Here is a 23226-nt window from a genome sequence, read left to right as displayed (position 1 = left end):
CAGTAAGTATTTGGGGATTGCTGCTAGAGGATGTGCTAAGTGAGGAATGGCAAGATACACAGCTCCCTAGCTAGGCTTGTTCCAGATACTGAAGACTCTGAATACATCAGAGAGCTAAGACTTTAACCTTTAGATTACCACGAATTGATGCAAGTTTTTAAGCTAGAGAAAAGTGATATGACGGGAGTTTTGAAACAGAAAACTTCTGACAGCAACATTTAAACTGAATTGGAGTTGGGTGAGGAATATATCAGAGGCAAAGAGCCTCTACAGTCTTTAGCACAGATTATACCTTCACATAAATAAAACAAAATGCCTTGCAACTGGATCAATAAGCAACATTATGATAAATGTGGAAAGGACTGACATTGTCAAGGATTTCATTTTACTTGGACCCACAATCCACACCCATGGAAAAAGCAGTCAAGAAATCTAATGACATATTGTGTTGGACAAATCTGCTGCAAAATACTTCTTGAAAGTGTTAAAAAGCAATTTCCTTGAGGACTAAGGTGCATCTGACCCAAGCCATGGTATTTTCAGTCACCTTGCACGCATAAGAAAGTTGGACAATGAATAAGGAAGATCGAAGAATTGATGCATTTGAATTACAGTGTTGGTAAAGAACAATGAATATTCCATGGATTACCAGAATGAACAAACCTGTCTTGGAAGAAGTACAGCCAGTATACCCCTTAGAAGCAAGCATGGCGAGACTTCACGTCACATATTTCAGACATGTTATCAGGAAGGATCAGTCCCTGGAGAAGGACATCATGCTTGATAGAGGGTCAATGAAGAAGAAGGAGACTCTCAATGAGATGGATTGACACAGTGATTTTAACAATGTGCTCAAACACAACAGTGATTGTGAGGATGGAGAAGGACTGGGCAGTTTTGTTCTATTGTAGATAGGGTTGCTATGAGTTGGAACCAACTTGATGGCATCTAACAAGAAGAATCATAGATGGATAGAATGCTGAGTTGCCTCCATAGGGAGGAGTGGTTAGGCACTGTACATGTGGAGAAAAGTTTAAGTGTGGTAAACATGTAAATGGAATATCTATTGAGCACTACTTTGTGCTTTATCTCATTTAATAATAAGTAGAGGTAGAAATTCTTCCATTTCACAGATGAGAAAATGAAATTTTAGGGAAATTCAGCAACTTATCTAAGGTAACAGTTAGTGGTTGAGCACTGATTCCCTTTCATGCTGTCTGATGCTTGTGCACATTCCTATGCATGCGTCAGCATCACACCATATTAATGTTAGCTATGGAAGTGGTGGTGACCATTTGGAAAGTCACTCAACAAATAACAGGGGCAATGGTAGAGGTATTATGTTCACACACACACAAATTCTAATCTATTAACCAGAAATTTTTCTCTCTTTCCAAGAACATAAAAACAATTCTAGCTGTAAAGCAGTGGTTCTCAAAGTGTGGTCTGGGGACCTCTGGGAATTCCAGAGACTCTTTTTATAATACCATGAGGTGTAAACCGTTTTCATAATATTAAGACACTTGTTCTTTCACAAGTATACTAACAATAGAGTTTTCCAGAGGCTGTATGACTTGGGATATTCCAAAAGACAGGTGCAGAAGCAGATAGGAGAATGCAGCTGTTTCTAGTAAGTCTAACACTGAAGAGTTTTGTGAAAATGATTAAAAAAATGCTACCCTTTTAAATTTTATCTTTCATAAAAATATTTTATGTTAATATTTATTGTGGCAATTTAAAATGAATTGATAAACAAATATTTTAGCTATTTTTTCAATTTTAAGTCATAATACAGCAAATATTTATAGATATGACCCAAATAAAAGCTTCCAGGAGGCCTCAGATTTTAAGAGTGTAAAGGGGTCCTAAGACCAAAGAATTTAAGAATGACTTCTCTGTAAATTAATCATAGAGTATCTATTATTTTAATGTTGCAAAATGGTTTGACTATGCATGTCTTAAAGTGGAAATTAGATGATTTAGTGTTGCAGCTCTGAGAGTTTAGCTAAAGTTAATTATCATGTCACTAAACCACAGATCATCACTCCCTCATACATTTCCACTCATAGAAGAGATCTGAATAATGTACCCAAGGATGAAACTTGTGGCCAGCAATGCTGGGAGAAATAGACATTTCCTCAAGCCTGAAGAGTATTAACAACCACCTACCATGAGACATGTTGACTCAAAAACATAAAAATATAACTTTTCAACTAAGATAATACTTGTTTTGATTTTCATACGTGCTTTCACACAAGAAACACTGTAATCACTGTTGCAAGACCATGCCCTTTTCAACCAATGAAAATTCAGGAATATCTTGTTATAGAACTCTATCGGCAGAAAGAAGTCTTTGTACAATTTATCTTTTTGTGAATAGATTTCTCATTTCTTGTCTATTCCTTTCCTCCCTGCTTCAACCTCATGACTCCCCCCAAGGAGTTTTTGTTTTTTAAGTGCAATAAATAAAAATAAAAGATAGAGAACAAAGGAGGAACTTTAATACCAAGAAAACTACTTTAGCAATCATTACAACCATCCATGAAATGATTCAAATCTTCAACTCAGGATGGGTTTTCATTGATGTTGCTTCCTCTATCACAATGACTGACAAAGAGTTACTAAAACTCTTAATAATTTTTAACAATAAATGTACTATATGCAAGCTGTTTCTCAGTAATCAGAAATAGAATAATAGCCCAGTAGTAGAGAGGTACACAACGCAAATGCAACGCACTGCTGTGGAGCCAGATCCGACTCATAGCGACCCCTCCTCAGGTTTCCAAGGCGGTATTTCTATGGAAGTAGATTGCCCAATCTTCCTTCCGAGGAGTGGCTGGTGGGTTTGAACCACCAGCCTTCTGGTTAGCAGTCAAATGCCTTAGGCATTATGCTGCCAGAGCTCCCAGTACAGAGGTAAGTGAACGGAATTCTAAGAACCAACATACCTGTGCTCATTGCTCAGCCACTTACCCGGCACCTACCAAAGTGCTAGGTGCTAAGGATATGCCTATGAGAAGGTGGCTCCTTGCTTTGGAGTGGCTCACAATTGGCCAGAGTAGACGTCACCTTTACAGCTAATTATAATACAATACAGTAAGTGGCAAAAGGCTTCTTTAAGTTGTGTTCTATGAAGAGTAGGGTGAGAAGTAGGAATGGGCCAAGGAGATATAAATGAGATTTGGCTGCCCTGGTAGGGTTGGTGAGGCAATTTCAGGCAGAGGGCCCTGTGTGAGCCAGTAAAGTGCTTGATGATTCTCTGAAGTGAGTACTTAGCACGGACACACACAGATCAGTGTATATGTGCACATGTGTGCATGTGAGTGGAAGGCTGGGTGAGGCAGAGAAGAAGCTAGAAAGGCAGGGTAAAACCATTACAGAAATGCTCACCATGTGAAAGAACTCTAGGGGGAAAGTGAATCTGTCTTGAAAACTGCCCAAAAAGGTTCGTTTCTGGACTGCTCAGAAGACTTAATTCAGTGTCTCATCTGTAAAACAATTCCCTTACAATGACACCAAGAATCTCACCAGAGAAAGTTTTCAGTGTCTGAAAAAAAATTAAAATTCTTGCAGCTTTTTCCTGTTAAGAATTTATGTTCTTTATATTCATGAGCCATTCAATAATGAAAAAAATCTTATTTGTACTAACACAAAAAATACTAAATTTAAAATTACTTATAACCTAAAACACAATGTTTTTATTTAATATGCCCAGAAAGCAACATAATGTTCAAGATGTAATGTATAAAAATCATAATATATAATCAAATACTAGCTCCTAAAAGTTAGTTCTCAAGGTACAAATCCTAGTTAACTAAAGGAAAGATGGCGTTAACGTAGACATAAGAATACATTTTTATATAAATACTTCTATTTGAGTTTGACTCCTTTTTTTTGAAAGCTATTATTATGATGATAACCTAGTTGTAATCATATTGTTGTTGTTGGAGGTCCAGTTGATTTTGACTCAAAGCATAACTGTCTTACAGGGTTTTGTTGGCTATAACCTTTAAGAAAGCTGAACATCAGGTCTTTCTCCTGCAGAGCTGCTGGGTGGGTTTGAACAGTCAACGTCAGGCATAAAGTTTCCCCATTTTATTAAAAGAGGCTAGTCTACAGTGTGTGTGTGTGTGTGTGTGTATGTGCGTGCAAGCGTGTACATAACTAACCTAAAGTCATATTAGTCTTCAACTTTCACGGAGAATTCTCATAAAACTATTCTAAGTATTCAATTGCATATTTTAAAAGAAAGTACTTCTTGAGTATTTTAAATTTTTAGTATTTTTCAGCTAGGTGTGTCATTTGAAACATACTTTTTCCCTAAAAAAAAAATCAAAGAGAAAAAGCTCATGTTTACATTTTCTTTGTTCAAGGTGTTTATTGCATCTCAGAGGGCATACATGCACTGGGTTTTTAAACCGAAATACAAAGAAAAGCCATTTTGAAATTGGTTTTAGGTAATTTTCCCCCATTACAGTGTATGTTATCCCCACAGTAAATTCAGATACAACCACTTTTTAAATGGTACCATACATCTATTAAATAATTTGAAAAATAGGCAAACACCTTTCCAACCCAATATGCTTTTACGAAGAGCTGCCAAGCCACTAGCAACACTGATCAACAGTGATCTCATTTATGCATCAAAATCTTAAGCCAAGCCATCAGCACAGACAGTATGACAACAAATTAAAAATTAAAGAATACAGTATGTACAGTAAAGGATACAGTTCTCTGAATAGTTTAAATCCTAATCACAATGGTACAACATAACCTACTCTGAGCTCAGTTGAGGAACGGAAGAACACTAGTCTACAAAACACACAAAGAAATACTAAATTAACAGATGTACATAAAACCACAGTAAAATTAAAATATTTGCAGTAATTATTAAATTACAGATGTACCTCAGGGTGTCTTCATAATCACTTGATGTAGCAAGCACATCTCTATTTGCTTTTTCACTGATATGATAGAAATGGACCCTTTACTTTTCAGTGCACTGAATCAAGAATGAATAAATAGGTCAATTTAGATGCGAAATCTGTCAAATATAATTAAAATATATATTTTAATACAGCAGTGATAAATATGGAATTTTCCCCACATGATTGTTCATTCTTGATAAGGTAGCTTCCAGGAGAAGTATTTATTATGGACCTTAACATTTATATTTTTTAAAATAAAATTTCTTAACATATACAGTGTCACAAAAATAAACATTTCTCACAACAGTTGAAATTCCTGTGATTGGAAAATTGTACTCCACACCAAAAAAAGTTTTGTATATTTAAGAGATTTTTTTCCCTTACTATTTGATATTATCATCTATGCTTGTAATAGAGATACAGAAGTAAAGAGAACTTATGGGGAGAGTTCAGGTTTTGTCCAAAAGTTATATATACATTGAAACCTTCAAAAACAGACACATCTTTCCAAATGGCTCACCACCCAACAGCTGCATCATTCATCCATGAGCGAGGTCCAGAAAAGCACTAAAGGCATCAGAAACATCCATTCATTGTTAACGTCATACAACACACAAATAACCCAAATACACTACAATTCTGAGAGTAGGGATAACAGCTAAGGTAGTACACATTCCTAATTTTCACTTTCACAGCTGTGCTACACATTTTGGAAGAGAAGTTAATGAGTAAGCACTGGGTTTGGTACTGGTGGCTCACTTTGAAACTCTGAGCATCAATCCTATTTGAAGTCTCCAAACTCGTTTTTTTTTTCCTATTCAGTCACAAAAACTGCAGCTGTAAAGATAAAAAGCACTTGAATTAGCAATTAGAATATTACAAACATCTTACTTCCCGTGAAATTTTACTTCACAAATATTAAGAAAAAAATGTTAACACAAAAAGGTTTCTATATTAAAAAACTCATATTTATATAATATACTTTGCCCAGTTCTTTAAAACTAGCTTAACATTTTAGCCAGGAATATTTTTTTTTTTTTAAAAAAAAAACAACTTTTAATATAGTTCCATTTTAGATAAAAATTGTATCAGCAAAATTTTGAAATGTGGGTAGTTCTTAGAAAGGCTAGTAGAAGATATTCAGTATTAAGAAGATTTAATCTTTAAAAAAGTACAGTGAAATAAAAGGAAGGAGTGGTGACATCCATTATTTTTAGCTTCTATTCTGTTGTGTTCAATGAGTCACTTCCTATAAGGTTGGATAAGTGATGGAATAGAAGAGAAGGGAGATATCCCTAGTGTCTCAATGTCTTTTTCACTCATGCCACTGTCACTCCCTACTTTTCTCCTGGCTTATTTATTCCTTACAAGTCATTTTGGCTTGGAAACCTTTCCTGGGATCTCAAGGCTGAGGTAGGTAGGTACCCTTTCTCTGAGATCATAAAAAAGTCTGTATCTGTCTCCATCTTGACTGTGAATCTTTGAGGGCAGAGACTGTCTCTAGCAAAGTTCTTGACATATGATGAGGGTAACAGTTAATGCTGCTCTATGTAGTTCCCTCGGCCATTCCTAAAGCCATGCTTTACTTACTCCCTCATCAGTCAAATCCAACCCAAAGTGAAATAGAAATGTTGGAGATAGGGAGAAAGTACATGGCTGAAATGTCAAGGCGTTAAGGTCGTAAATAATTAATCTTGTGTAAGAAAAATATCATAAAGCAGGAATCCACAGAAATCTTATTAGTCAATAGAGAGAGTTTTTAATAAAGGTAGGCAGTAGATACATATATAAAAAAAAACACTGGACAGTGGTCTAAAAACTTGGGACACTTTTCCTGCTGTTCCACTTTCTGGCTGTGTAACCTTGGTCAAGGCACTTAATGCTTAAGGATTCTTTATCTGTGAAACAGAGACAAAAAGTTTCTCACCAGTGTACCTCACAGAGTTTGCACTCTTACAGAGAAGATCAAATGAGTTAATTACTAGGAAGTGGATATGAAAAGTACTGTACAAGTGAAAGGCAGTATTATCACTGTTCATCCACAGTCATTATTTAGTAATCATCTCACCTCCACACTAGGTGTTGGGGTTAATAGTAACCATTTTTCCTTCATCAGTTTCCTTCCACAAGTTCACCATTTATCACTTCATAAATTATATTAAAAATCAAAAGTAGAATATTGAAAGTTTAAATTCAGCTTGAATACAGAAATGCAAAGGGCACTAATCTAAGCTGTACTTTATGAGGGAAAATAAGGATAAACAAAACTGTGATTACATGGCAAATCTATTAGAAATTTTCTAAGTGCAATATTATAAATGCTAACTTCCTGTAAATTCTAGCCATCATGTAATAAAGTGATCATTTTCTAATTTGCCCAAGTGACTTGACAACTTTTTGCTTTACCAGTATAATCTATGTGCCAGTAAAAGGACAATTTGGAAGTTTCTTTTTCTCTTTTATTAATTAAGGCTTTTTTTTTTTCCTTTTAAATCACTGATAAAGTAGCTTTTAATATTGATTTTAAAAGTACAAACACTCAACATTATTAGAAGCATCTACTTACAATACATAAATAAACAGATATCATACCTGAAATAGACAAGCATTTTACAGCTGATTATTACAAGCTCACAGGAAAAGCTTAATATTAGATACCTTAAATTGTTTACAAGAAATCCTTGATGTTAAGATCCGCTAATGGGTCCTTTGCTGGAGGTTTCTTGGGACTCTGAGTGGCAGGTGTAGGGCTTGGAGAAAGCTAATGAGAGAAAAGCCAGCCCAAGACAGCAGAAATAGAAAGCAGAGATATACAAGCATTAGGCAGAACACATACCACAGAAAACAAACATGCAGAATATTAGATGACTAAAGGTTTACAAAATCTACTTTGTTCTACTTAGCCATTGTGTTGTGCTTAATTCTGAATTGGTAAAATATACATCAAATGATATTTGACTTTCTTGAAATTCTTTGACATCAGATTCAGCTTAAGTAAAATTTGGAGATGCTGGTAGAACAAGATGGATATAAGTTAGGGAAGACATGGAAAATAGTAACATAAACATACTATGATTATATAACAAAAAACAATCAGCTTATCTAAACAAAAGCATTTTTACCTTGGGTTATTAGTATCACTAACTAATAAAGGAATTTAAATGGCTCTTCTGATAGTGAGAATGGGTTTGAAGGAAAAATGGAAAGAACAAAGTTTGCAAAAAGCTACTTTTTTTAGAAATTACATAAGAAATTACTTAATATGATTAAATATACTAGGACTACATTCAAGTTATTTTAAGTAAAAACCTGTCAAGTTTTGGGGAAATGTTTCTTTCAGCTGAGCAAATAGTTAATTATGAGTGTGACTAAATTCCAAACCACCAGTCCAGCTCAAAGAGAAGGCTAAGATTGATTATTAAATACAGCTAAGAACTGTACTCAATTTACGCAAAAGTAATGAAGAATTACCTTACTTTGTGCTGTTTATTCAACCAATACCTAGGGTACAAGGCCTTGAATATTTCATATCATCTATATAGAGTTAATAGTTGACACCCAGCTTTTGAGTGTAATAAATCTCCTATACTTATAACACAACAAAAATCTCAAAATCTGGGCATGTTGGGCAGGGATTTAGGTTTTTATTGATCATGAAACAGAGTTCTATTTTTTTTTTTTTTGCATAGGGTTGCTATGAGTCAGAGGCAACTCGATGGCACCTAACAATAACAACAACAGAGTTGGAGAAGTGAGGGTTTTTACGCTTGTTCCTATGCCCAGAATTAACTGACTGACTTACATATCTATTATTCAAATTTCAATTTTTTAAAACTGAATAATGCTTCATGAAGATCTTAGGAAAAAATAAATGTAAGGCTTGATGTTTCTTGGAAGATAAGAACTCAAGGAATTGATTCAAAAGTAATAATTTGGTGAGATGAAAGTACCATGATACCAGTCAATCAAAGAATGATGGAACAGTTCAGGCATTAGTAATTCAAAGCTGTTTTGTTAGCTGAAGCCACAAACTCATTTGTGTATAGGATAATAATATATGCTTTCTGGAACAAGAAATGCAATCTAAAAATCACGTAAATATAGCATACCATTTCCAGACTTCCAAAAAACTCAATTACTGATTAAAACATTGTACTTTCAACATATCTGTCTTTCATTTTTCAAATTAAGTAAATAAGCTGGTGTTATCTAACACTGGTATTGTGCAAGAAAAACAATTGCCTTAAGTAATGAAATTGTAGTCATTTATTTATAAGCTTTCAGCAGTGAAAGTACAAAAAGGTTAAAAAATCTCAGTAACATTCTTCCAACTTCACAAAAATAGAAACATCTTCTCTTCTTTCAAAAACATGGTAAATAATCATGGATGCAACTAAGAAAACATCATAATAAATGAGATCCCTCTCACAGTTTAAACACATTTATGTTAAACTTAATCCCAACTGTTCCCCCTAACACTTCCCTCAACTTCCTGAAAAAATAATCTAGACAGGTTCCATTTTTCTAGAGCAGACAGGAAAAATTCTCATGAAGCTAGTGCATTGGTTATATCCTTGAAGGCTAGGACTTCTCACATTCTAAATTTTTGTCTTTCAGCACCCACCATTTTCTCTCCTGGTCACCTTGGCTTTGAGGGGCTGAAGTGAAGAAAATGAAAGTAAGTTTGAGGGAGAAAGAAAGAGTGGATTTAGAGATGGACCAAGGAAGTAAAGGTATTAAAGTACACTCAGGAAGTTCATAGTAGGTATCCTACAGATAAGACAATATAAATACCCACTGGGTATGTTAAAAGCATTAGAAGAGTGAAACTATTTACACATATCATTAAAACACATCTGAAATATTTGATTTGGATTGCTCAATATGGTGTTAATAAATTTATAATTTGATGTTCTGTCTCTATCCCAGTCAATTTCCCAAGCTCAAAATCCATCAGGTTCCACATATACTTCCACCTTAGCCAGGCAATTTATAGGAGAGTCAAGAAAGGGTGACTGATGCGTCCTCTCAATTGTGTTTGAGCCCACTGTTGCAGGCACTGTGTCAACCCATCCTGTTAAGGGTCTTCTTTTTCACTGACCTAGTTTACCAAGCATGATGTCCTTCTCTATGTACTAGTCCCTCCGGATAACATGTCCAAAGTATGTGAGATAAAGTCTTGCCATCCTTGTTTCTAAGGGCATTCTGGCTGTCCTTCTAAGACAGGTTTGTTCATTCTTCTGGCAGTCTATGGTATATCTATTATTCTTTGCTAACACCATAATTCAAATGTTCTTCTTTAGTCTTCCTTATTCATTGTCCAGCTTTTGCACGCATCTGAGGTGACTGAAAATACTATGGGTTGGGGCAGGCATAACTTAGTCCTCAAGGTGATATCTTTGGTTTTTAATATCTTTAAGAGGTCTTTTGCAGCAGATTTGCCCGATGCAATAGATCATTTGATTTCCTGACTGCTGCTGTCATGGGAGGGGCTCTGGTAGCGTAGTGCCTAAGGCACTTGACTGCTAACCAGAAGGCAGGCAGTTCAAACCCCCCAGCCACTCCTAGGAAGGAAGGTTGGGCAATCTACTTCCATAGTGATACTGCTTCAGAAACCCAAGGAAGTATTGCTATGAGTCGGTTCTGACTCGACAGCCCATTAACAACAACAACAACAGCTGTCATGGGTGTTGATTGTGGATCCAAGTAAAATGAAATCCTTGACAATTTCATTCTCTCTGTTTATCATGATATTGCTTGTTGGTCTAGTTGTGAGGATTTTTGTTTTCCTTATGTTGAGGTGTAATCCAGACTGAATGGTGTAGTCTTTGATCTTCATCAATAAGTGGTTGAAGTCTTCACTTTCAGCGAGCAAAGGTGTGCCATCTGCATACTGCAGATTGTTAATGAGTCTTCCTCCAATCCTAATGCTGCATTCTTCTACATCTAATCCAGCTTCTTGGATTACTTGCTCAGCATACAGATTAAACAATTATGGTGAAAGAATGCAAACCTGATACACACCTAATATTAAACCATACAGAATCCCCTTGCCCTTTATGAATGACTACCTCTTGTTCAGGTTCTGCATGAGCATAAATAAGTGTTCTAGATCCCCATTCTTTGCAATGCTATGCATTATTTGTTCTGATGCACACAGTCAAATGCATTTGCATAGACAATAAAACATAAGTAAACATCTTTCTGGTCTTCTCTGCTCTCAGCCACGATCCATCAGGCATCAGCAACGAGATCCCTCATTCCATGTCCTCTTCTGAATCCAGCTTAAATTTCTGGCAGTCCCCTGTAGATGTACTGCTGCAACCATTTTTTAACTACCTTCAGCAAAATTTTACTGTGTGTGGTATTAATGACATTGTTCAATACATGCCACATTCTGTTGAATCACCTTTCTTTGGAATGACCACAAATAAGGAACTCTTCCAGTCAGTTGGCCAGGTACCTGTGTTCCAAATTTCTTGCCACCGATGAATAAGCACCTCAAGTGTTACATCTGTTTGTTGAAACATCACAATGGATATTCCATCAATTCCTGGAGCTTTGTTTCTGGCTGATGCCTTCAGTGCAGCTTAGACTTCTTCCTTCAATACCATAGGTTCTTGACCACATGCTACCTCCTGAAACGGCTGAATGTCAACCATTTCTTTTTGATAGTGACTCTGTGTATTCCTTCCATCTTCTTTTGATGCTTCCTGCATCATTCAATATTTTGCCACAAAATCCTTCAATATTGCAACTTGAGGCTTGAATTTTTTCTTCAGTTCTTTTAGGTTGAAAATGCTGAGTGTGTTCTTCTACTTTTTTTTTCCTAACTCCAGTCTTTGCACATTTCATTATAATACTTTATTTCGTGTCCTTGAACTGCCCTTTGAAATGTTTGTTCAGTTTTTTTACTCACTTTATCTTTTCTTCCACTTGCTTTAAGTACTCCATGTTCAAGAGCAAGTTTCCAAGTCTCTTCTTACATCCATTTTGCTCCTCTCTTTCTTTCCAGTCTTTCTAATGACTTTCTGCTTTTTTCATGCATGATGTCCTTGATGGCATCTCACAACTCATCTGTTCTTTGGTCAGTAGCGTTCACTCTATCAAACCTATTCTTGAGATGGTCTCTAAATTCAGGTGGGATAAAATTAAGGTCATATTTTGGCTCTTGTGGAAGTGTTTCAATTTTCTTTAGCTTTACATTGAACTTGCATATGAGCAACTGATGGTTTGTTCCACAGCTGGTAGTATGCAATAAACTGTAGATGAGAAGTACTCATTTCTCTGCGACTAATATCCTAGATGTTTTAAATGTCTGGTTGTTCTTAGGTACCATTTTGAATTAAGTAAGAGAAGAAAGGAAGGACTCACGGACATGGAATTGTTTTGTAACTTTTCTCCATATTTCACACTATTGTGAATCTTGTTTCCATATCCTTTTTACTTTGAAGTTAAACATTGTTGTTGTTATTTGCCATCGAGTTGAACCCAACTCATAGCGACCCCTCCTTGAGTTTCTGAGGCAGTATCACTACGGAAGTAGATGCCCATCCTTCCCTCTGAGTGGTGCCTGGTAGTTTGAAGCTAAAGATATGAAGATTATATTAGGTAAAAATACTTTTAAAACAGTTTGCCATATGACAGCTTTTCACTTTTAAATTAATGCCACTGTTTTGTGGACCTTTAGAAAAACTGACCTGCGTGCCTGGTACAGCTGCAGCCCCAAAGGGTGGCCTCATCATGGGCTGTGCAAACATGACTGGCTGCTGAGGCATCATGGGCATACCTGTTCCAGCCGGAGGCTGAAAAAAGAGTAGTTCAGAGCATGTGTGGAATTCAGTACAACAATGACCTGGCATTAATGGCTTCAATGTGTTTCTGACCATTTTTACAGTATAATGTACAACTTTGAACTGTGCTTTTTGAGGTTGGTAGCTGGGAGAGAATCACTGATGTGTGGTATAATCCTATTGGGCTACACAACTTCATCCCAGGTGGGTTTTGTTGTTTATTTGTCTTATGTAAACACTGACTCTTGAAAGAGATTAAACAAAACAAAACAAAAAAAAACGTATTTCCTTATGGAAAATGGTCCTAAAACGTGCTGGTGACAGAAGTGATAAGTGAAAAGCCTTAATATTAATTAAGGGTTGATTCTGATGATTCAGATAAGATTATACTTGATAAATCTTATTCCAATGATGTATAACAGTATACTGTAGAACTTACTTTGATGGAAAAACTTACTTTAAATATTTTATAGCTGACTTTATCACTTTATGTGTAGATTCATTAAAGTCTAAAGCAGATTATGCAACTTTTAAAATATTACTTTATTGCATTTTGGGTAGAGTTATATGCTATACTCTTATTGTTATGTGCCATGGAGTCGATTTCAACTCATAGCAACCGTATATGATGGAGTGGAACTACTTCATAGGGTTTCCTAGGCTGTAATCTTTACAAGAGTATATTACTGGGTCTTTTGTCCAATGGAGTGGCTGGTGGATTTGAACTGCCAATCTTTCAGTTAACAGCCGAGTGTTTAACTACTGCATCACAAGTAGTACTGCTATAGCAGTACTTGTTAGTTTGGGATTTGCTGAATGCTTGAGAATTTACAATGACATTTCTGTACATTAAAATACTTAATATAGGTCACCCTCACCATTCCAAATCCTGCTCCAGGTTGTCCAACAGATGGGGCCCCGGCCACAGGAGGAACAGAACTGGTTGGAGGTACAGTTCCTTGCTACCAATAGAACATGCAACACACACAAAAAACAAACAAACAAAACTAATATAGTTTGGTTTAAAATGTCAGAATATAATTTTAAAGTGCATAAACCTCAAGTATGCCAAGATGTAAAGAAATCTCAAATTTCATTTCTATATTTAAAAAGTGGGCCTTAGCACCAAGCCACCATGTGAACAAGATTACTACATTGATGCTCACTGTTGTGGCAATATTTGGGCTCACAGGCTTGCAGCTCACTGACAGCACTGGCTTCCTCTCTCTATCTCCTTATAGTTACTCTCACTTACAATGGTTCTAACTTCTCTAAGCTTGTATTTTCCTACCATTATATCCTCTGGCAGGTATTCAGCTATACATTTCAGGATCATATTTTCATACATTTTTCCAAAGGTTAGTTTCCATTCTTTATATTATTCTTTTCTGTGTTATATTCACTTCATTGTAAATCATAACTATTTTACATTTGCACAAGGGCCAAAATTAATTCCAAGTGTTAGGAAGCATTGAGAAGCTTGCATATAATACAGAATACATAACACACTTCAGGTATAGGTCCAAAGGTTTCAGCCATACACTTAAAATCCCTAATATTTCCCTTATGTTTAAAATTAACCCTTTGGCAATCTCTTAATTTAAGTTAGCCATTAAAGTAAAATCCTAATTGAAAAACAAAATAAAACAGTGATGTCAGCAAAAATGGTGGAGTAAGGAACTTCAAAAGACTGCCCATCCATAACAGCAACAAATAATATGGGTCAAAAAATATCAGATGCAACTTGTTTTGGATTATTGAGACTAAAAGCTATCAGCAATGAATAAATAAAAAAATAATAAAAGCTGTCAGCAATCCGAAGTTTGTTTTTCTGAAAATAAAACAAAACAACCGAATCTAGTTAAGAAACGAGTTACCAAAACAAACAAACAAACAAAAAAAAAACTTAGAGGGAAAGGCTGGGGAATGAGAAGTTTTAGGGAATAAGAGCTTTTCAATGTTTGAACATATTCTTGGGAATGTGTAAGATAACATGTGTCCAGGGCTGCATGTATGCTAAAGAAAGATTTTAAAAGGGACTAAGCTATCACCTCTGTGGGATATTAAGGATCTGAGCACTGGTAAAGGTAGCTATATAAGAAAAGGTAAAAGACAGTATCAATGTATGCTTTGTTTCTTACTTTCCCTTTTACTATCTTATTTAAAAGAAAACTGCATTAAGCAATAACTATATACATGTTGATGGGTACACAATGTATAAAGTTTTAATTTGTTACAATAAAAGCACAAAGGAAGAGAAGATAAAGATCTATAGTAGAAAAGATTAATATATTATGATAATTAAATTACTATTAGGTCAAAATATATTGTTTATTCAAATGCTAATTGTAATCCCTAAGAAAATAACTCAAATACTTACAGTAAGAGAAATGATAAGGGACTTAAAATGGTACCCTAGAAAATATCTATTTAAGACAAAGAAAGCAGTAACTTAAGAACTGAGGAAAAAAGATACCAGGCATATAAAAAATAAATCAAAAGATTCCTTAAAAGTAATTACATTAAATGGAACTGGACTAAACTCTCAAATTAAAATGCAGAGATTGGCAGAATGGAAATAAAACCTTTCTACAAAAGAATCACTTCAGATTCAAAGACACAAATAGGTTGAAAGTAAAAGGATGGAAAAAGATATTCCATGCAAACAATAACCAAAAAGAGAGCTGAAGTGATTATATTAATGTCAGACAAAATAGACTTTAACATAAAAATCTTATGAGACAAAGAGGACATTATGAAAAGATCAATTCATCAAGAAGATATAACAATTATAAACATAACGCACCTAAGAGCAGAGCCCTCATAGATACATGATACAAAAGCTTACAGAACTGAATGGAGAAATAGACAATTCAAAAATAATAGCTGGAGACTTAAATACCCATTTTTCAATCATGGCTAGAACAACTGGGTTAAAGATTGACAAGGAAATATAAAGCTTGAACAATACCTAGGATGTTATAAATGCAAGATGTTAAAATGTAATATTCATAATAATGACTAAGAAAATATAAGAAAAAAAATACACACAAAAGGAAAGAGGAAGGGAAACAAAATGAAAAACCAACAAAATACAAAATGTAGTATATCTATACAATGGAATATTAGCTATAAAAGGAATGAAGTACATGGATAGTCCTTCAAAACATTATGGTAAGGCAAAGACACTGGGCACAAAAGGCCACAATTTATATTAAGTGTCCAGAATAAGCAAATCCATGGAGACAGAAAATAGATAAGTGGTTGTCTAATCAATGGGGGGAAGGAGTGAATTAGGACATAACCCACCAGCCACTCCTCGGAAAGAAGGTTGGGCAATCTACTTCTGTAATGGTACTGCCTCAGAAGCCCAAGGAGGGGTCACTATGAGTCGGATCCGACTCAAAGGCAGTGAGTTTTTGAGGTTTGGAAATATTCTGGGATTAGATACTTATGATGGTTACATAATAACACAAATATAATAAAAACTACTGCATTGTACACTTTACAATCATTAAAATAGTAAATTTAATATCAACAAATTGTGTATTTTATTCAGGGTTTTGAATCGGTTCATTTTGGCTTGACCCCCTGCTGAGAATTTGCATTTCCATCACAGATATACTGAATCAGAGTTTACATTTTAACAAGATCTGCAGGATCTTTAAGAATCACCTGGAGATCTTGTTAAAATGTAGATTCTGATTCAGTATATCAAGGGTAGGAAGTGGAGGGGTGGGGAAGGTGGGGGCAGAAATTCAAATTCTCAGCAGGGGGTCAAACTGGAAGCCTTGTTATTATCCCACTTAGGAAAAAAAAAAAAAAAAGACTAAAAAAGAATACATTTCCAAGTCACCCTTTACCTACTATTTCAATGGGGTAGAGGATTAACTATTTACGAGAGTATGAGTTATACCATTAGGGCTTAAGGCTATGGGGGAAAAAAAAACAAAAAACAAAAAAACCTCCTCTCTATTAGTTATTAAGACAAAATAAACCTGTTGAAACTCCTGATCAAATAAGTCAAATAATTTAAATAGAGCCCAGTTTGTTTCATAGTTGTTCTGCTCAAATGGTAGCAATGAACTCCCTAAATATAACTTTTGTTAAAGTTTTAGATATTTTCATTCTCACTACCCAAATGAATGTTTTATGTATAAATATATAACAATTAGCTGAAAGATTGTGGATTCTGTGTACTTTACTGGAAAATGTGCACATTTCAGAACTGTGAGTAACTTCCTAGTTTGTATGAAAGAAATTTAACAGATCTGCTGGGGCTTTAGAAAATAGGATTAAGAACCCTGGAAACACAGGACTCCTGATGACCATAATGATAGAGTCCTCCAGCACACATATTTCAAATGTTTTAGTCCTGTTAAGGTTTTAAGATCTAAACTGGGTTCTGTGATCTGATATAGCTGTAACTCCAAGTAGTAATTAAGGGAAATTAGAAACAGGGTGGGAAAAAAATACCCTTACTTGTTACCTATCAAATAAAAACTTAAAAAGACAGCAAAAAGATACCACATTCCCACTCTATCCTCTTCACCTCCTACTAAAAAGTTAAAGGCTTACAGATTACTAGGACAATATGGAAACATCAACCACTTTGCTGTTTCTGAAGTGTGTTTTTTGAAAACTCTTAGAAGAAGAAAGGTGAATATATTTTAAGGAATAGGAAGATGGCAGAGACATTTTATGAGGTAACTCTGTGTGTGTGTGGGTGTGTGTGTGTATGTAGAGGGAAGGTCTGAGAAAGCCGGAGTCCATTAGCATGATTTCTTAAGTTAAAGCAAAGCCAAAGCCAGAGCTTTATTAAGGATAAAAAGCTTTAGAACAGTAAGTTAAGTAAATGTCAGTGAATTTATAAAAGACAGACCATCTCTGAATAAGGAAATCAAGACTAAATGCAAGTTAATAAAGATAAAATGTATAAGAGAACCGTTATCTTGTGTCTTAAAATGTCAAGGAAAATAAAAGAAATAAAACTACATGTAAGTTGATACTGTAATAAATTATTTCTGTTGTTCTAATTTTCCTTTCTACAGGAGCTCTGGTAGCATAGTGCCTAAGACACTTGACTGCTAACCAGAAGGCTGGTGGTTCAAACCCACCAGCCACTCCTCAGAAGGAAGGTTGGGCAATCTACTTCCGTAGTGATACTGCCTTGGAAATCCAAGGAGGAGTTGCTATGAGTCAGGTTTGACTCAATAGCACGTAACAACAATAGCAACAGTATTTGTGGATATATTACTATATGCTAAAGTCTACCACATTTTACCTTCTGGAGTTTAATTTATGACAATTAAAAATTTTCTGCTTAAGAAACAAAAATAAGGAATTTAGTTAAAAAAATGAGAATATAATCTCAGTATCAGGGATACTGCTTTAGACATCTCTTTTTTTGACCTCAGGTTGATCTCTCTGTCCTATTTACTCCACCCCTTCTTCTTCCATCCATCTTACACTCTCCATCAAAGTGATTATTCAGAAATTAATCTGTTAAAAATAATAGAATCTTTAACCTCCTAATAGGGACAGTTTCACTAAAGTATAAACTCCTCAGAACATCATTTAAGGCTTCTCTAATTTTAAAAGAATGTTGTTGTTGTTGTTGCTATGTGCCGTCGAGTCAGACTTGACTCATAGGGACTCCTCCTTGGGTTTCCTTGGTGGTATTGCTATGGAAGTAGACTTCCAGGAGTGGCTCGTAGGTTTGAACCACTAGCCTTCTGGTTAGCAGTCAAGTGCCTTAGCCACTACGCTACCAGAGCTCCCTTTAAAAGGAAAATTAATTTCTTTAATTTGGTATTGATAGTATAAATTTTGAGATCTAATGCCATTTTATATATAGTATTAGTAGATCTACAAGATCAGTTTTTAAGAAGCTTCTACTTTCTCTTCTCTTAAAGATTTTATTTATATTTATTGAATCTCTCTCCCTCCCCTACCAAGACCAAAGCCACACCAAACTCACTGCCATTGAGTCCCACCAAGACAGTAATTCTCAAAAGTTTGTATTTAAGGATGCAGTGCAGCCTTCAAACAGGGAGTGCCACACGCTTATGGTCTCAGGATCTGGGCCGTCAACCACAAGTAAATGCTTGGGGTCCTAAGCTTCCTGTTGAGGTCTCAGTGCTCCCTTTCACTGTTAAACACGTCCTTGTTTGGACAATAAATTATATAGTCTTCCCGGGCATACTAAACCACCACTTGTCTGTCAGTTTGTTGTATTGTGGTGGCTTGCATGTTGTGGTGAGGCTGGAGGCTCTGCCACTGGTATTTCAAACACCAGCAAGGTCACCCATGGTGGACAGGTTTCAGTGGAGCTTCCAGACTAAGACAGGCTCAGAAGAAGGAAGGGACCATTGACTTCTCAAAAAACTGGCCAGTGAAAACCTTATGAAAGCAGTAAAACACTGTCTGCTATATCACTGGAAAGCTTTATGAATAGCCCTGATAGCAAGGATTGTGAGGCTGGCGCAGGACTAGGCAGTGTCTTGTTAAGCTGTATGCCGGGTCGCTATGAGATGGAGCTAACTTGATGACACCTAACAACAACAACAACAAGGCATAGCAAAAAAAAAAAAAAAAAAAAGGTGATTCCAACTCATGGTGATCCCATTTGCTGCACAGTAGAACTGAGCTCCATAGGGTTTTTTGGCTCTTATGAAGTTTTTTTATCAGATGTTATGTTCACCAAAGTAGAGAATCTTAGTGCTTGATTTTTCTGTTCTCTTCCTAGCACCATGGGATGAATGGGGATGGGAAAAGAGGAAATGAGTTTCAGGAACCTAAGCTGGAGCACAGAATGCTTTTTCTATAGAAACTATGATATAAAGTATAAATTAATTCTATTAGTACTATTTAGTGGTAAATTCTGGATTCAAAAGACCCTTTTCAAACTGTTTCAAATTTACTATTTATAAAAATGTTTAAAAGAAAATATTCTAAATTTCAAAACTCAGATATCTAAGTTAATTACTGAACAATTTTATTTTAATGGAGTCTTTCTAAAACATTTACATTCAAATTTATATTAATTTGCTTCCACATACATCTGTTAAGCTGAGTGGTAGGTAATGGTTACGAATTAATTCAGGTTACAAGAGGACAGACTCAAGAGAGCCTTATGGATGGGTATTTTTTAGAGAGGTGGAAGTGGTAAACAAAGATGGAAAATTAAGAGTGTACTTGGAAAACAATGATTACCCAAGGTTTGCTAAATATGAGCATATGTAGAAAAACAGTAAATTTTGTTCGCCTAAACATGAGCTTTATTATAAATCAGTAATTAGTCTTTATTTGCAATGATATGCTCTTTCACAGAGTGAATGGTGACATTAATATATTAATAGCCATTTAATATATAGAAACAAAAACATATTTAAACCTTATAGAAAAGATGGTGTTAGTAATTCAGTTAAAAAATGGTGAGCCACCCCTCTGATCAGGATCACAATAGAAGGATCTGGACAGAGAGGGAGAAGAAAATGTAGAATAAAATTCAAAATCATAAAAAAGACCGTATTTACCAGTCTGATAGAGACTGGTGGAACTCCTGAGGTTGGGGCACTTAGATACCCTTCAAGCCTGGAACTGAACCCATCCCTGGGAATCAACTTTCAGCCAAACAACAGATAAGCCTATAAAGTGAATATTAACACCAGGGAGGAATGTACTCCTCAGTACAGTCAATCATATGAGACCAAAAGGGCAGCATTTTCCCATAAACAAAGCTCAGAAGGCAGGAAAAGAGGTGGAATGGGAAAGGGGAAACCAGGGAAGAAGTGGGAAGAGTGCTGTTACACTGAGGGGACTGCAACCAATGTCAGGAAACAAAATGTGTACAAATTGTTGAATAGAAAACTAATTTGCTTTGTAAACTTTCATCAAAACTACAAAAAAAATTTTTAAATGGTAAGCAAAATTAGTAGGGTTTTAAAATGAAAGTTTACTCATATAATAGAAAATTTCCAATCTTTCTGGTAAGATGAAGTTTTTGTTACTATTAATAAAATCTGGAATCTTGGGCAAGGAATGTGATAAAATACAGGTAACAATGATATTAAATACTTTTAGAAAAAAGCACTTTGATAATTGTATAAATATAGTACTAATATCTAAAGAAACATAATACCATTGTAGAATATTGAAAATAAAAAACAGGCATAATCTTTTATTAAGTATAAAGTGAAAGCAATTTTGATTTTGGTATTTCATCTTGCTTGTATTCCTTCAATGGGAATGAAAAAGGTATAATGTCAGTAGCAGTGTTTAGCAAGATGTACCCTGCTCTACACACACAGAAACTGGCAAAGTGCCTTCACAGCACTGGTGTCTGGGGGTTACGTACCAATGGTGCACTTGGTGGAACACCTGCTGACCATGTTGCAGGAGCTACTTTTGGCTGCCAGTTGGCTCCACCAGTCAACTTCTTCTCTCCAGCATTCCACTGAAGGTCTCCCCTAAAATCCAACATGCAAACAAAGCAAAACAAAAGAAACCACCACACAAACTAATTAGAAAAGAATGGTGTGTGGTTCCTTGGATTCTTTTACTCTGTGGTTAGAAGGAATCTATATGAGTTAAGTGGTAATCAAGAGAACAGGTTCAAACTTACAGAGAAGTCTTACCATATTGCAGCAGCAGTTAAGAAATTAAATGACATATTGTACCGGGCAAATCAAAAACTTCTTGAAAGTGTTAAAAGGCAAAGCTGTCACTTTGAGGACTAAGGTGCACCTGACCAAAGGCATGGTATTTTCAATTGCCTCATATGCATGTGAAAGCTGGACAATGAATAACGAAGACCAAAGAAGTGATGTCTTTGAATTATGGTGATGGTGAAGAATAGTAAATACAACATGGACTGCCAGATGGATGAACAAATCTGAGTTGGAAGAAGTACAACCAGAATGCTCCTTAGAAGCAGGGATGGTGACACTTATAAAGTCTCATGTACTTTGGACATGTTATCAGGAGAGACCAGTCCCTAGATAAGGACATCATACTTGGTAAAGTAGAGGGATCAGTGAAAAAAAAGACCCTACATAAGATGGACTAACATAATGGCTGCAATAATGGGCTCACACATGGAAATGATTGTGAGGATGGTGCAGGACTGGGCACTGTTTCATTCTGTTGTACATGAGGTCACTATGAGTCAGAACCGACTTGGCAGCACCTAACAACAAAAGCAAACCGTATCATATATAAGAAAATTTAAGTCTTTGAAACAAATAATGTCAGACGATAACAGGAAGTTTCTATCATCTTTAATAAAAAATGTGCCAAAAATGTCAACAGAATGATCATATTCCTCACTGGTTATAAAATATTCTCAATAAATAGATCATAAATATTGTACAGTCATATATTGTGAAATTTAAAATGCAATAATAATGTCCTTTTCTTGAACCTAGAGGGTTCAACAGAAGATTTTCACACATCTGTGTGATGACTACAACCTGGTTTACAGTGATTATAAGACATCATACACTGTAAAATGCATCCCTATTTCAAAGACTTTGAAATATACATCTGAAAAAGGGGATACTGTTTATCATTATTAATATACTTCCTTGAAACTAATACTTCATGAAAGACTTCTTAATCAGTGTTACTTAGGGATATTGTAATGACTTTAGAATTTAAAGCTATAAATATATTTAAACAATAATTTCCAAGTATTTCTAAACATAACTTAGTGACAGTCTTGGAGACTGAAATAGATCATTTCTTTTCATTGCACAGCCAAGAGTTTGGAGGCTCAGTAGAATAAAACAAAAAATCAAAATCAAAACTAAAACCACTTTTGCAATTACCTAACCTGAGAACGAGTAATTACTCCAATGAGTGCAATGTTTGGTAGTCACAAATTAATACAAATAAAATGTCAAAAGGAAACCAAATAATTTTAAAACTCTTACTTTTTCGATGCGGTACCAGAAATTCCAAGATCTAGAAATGGATAAAGGGAAAAAGAATTCAAACTTCTGTACTCAGCACACATATAAATTGACACTTAAAAGATCAAAGAATCACAGATCTGGCACAAGCCCGTTTGTTTGTCTAGGAACCAATGCGTTCAGGTACATAAAAGAAACTTATCAGGCAATATATATACACAAGTGTAACTTTTCCTTTACTTGACTTCTGGGTTTAGAATCATATTTTAATGTCAATTATGTGCATAAAAGAGTTAATATAGTAGGCCTACAGCTGCTATCTTAGAAATGCAAGGCTAACCCTTAGTAAATGAACAGTTCTCTATACTGATATAAAACTTTCCATAAATGTTAAGGGTAGATCGGTCTATACTCAACATATATACTCCGCACAAAACTTTTAATTTCGAAGTTCTCCTAATGTACTTTTTATTTGGTTCCTTGTGTTTTTAAGTCCTACACCTAAGAAACCATTGCCTTATCCAACATCATACATCTAGGCTTTCTTCTAAGAGTTGTGTGTGTATATATATATATATATATATGTTGTTG

General features: G+C 35.3%; 1 protein-coding gene across 1 annotated transcript in view; it reads right to left on the bottom strand.

Moving 5' to 3' along the window:
- Positions 1–7596: 7596 nt before the first annotated feature.
- SNAP91 (synaptosome associated protein 91) overlaps positions 7597–23226 on the bottom strand; it is a 185205-nt gene continuing 169575 nt past the window's right edge. The window contains exons 24-28 of the mRNA XM_007951204.2: positions 22657–22687; positions 21081–21192; positions 13600–13683; positions 12629–12733; positions 7597–7689 (exon numbers count right to left, since the gene is read on the bottom strand). Of these exons, the coding sequence (XP_007949395.1) occupies positions 7597–7689; positions 12629–12733; positions 13600–13683; positions 21081–21192; positions 22657–22687 (425 nt within the window). The remainder of the gene's footprint in view (positions 7690–12628; positions 12734–13599; positions 13684–21080; positions 21193–22656; positions 22688–23226) is intronic.

The sequence above is a fragment of the Orycteropus afer genome, unplaced genomic scaffold (genome assembly GCF_000298275.1).
Source record: "Orycteropus afer afer isolate SDZICR_OR568_19922 unplaced genomic scaffold, OryAfe1.0 scaffold00011, whole genome shotgun sequence".
In the NCBI taxonomy this organism is placed as follows: domain Eukaryota; kingdom Metazoa; phylum Chordata; class Mammalia; order Tubulidentata; family Orycteropodidae; genus Orycteropus; species Orycteropus afer.
The sequence above is the reverse complement of the archived record's forward strand: the minus strand, read 5'-3'. Positions and strand labels throughout refer to the sequence as shown.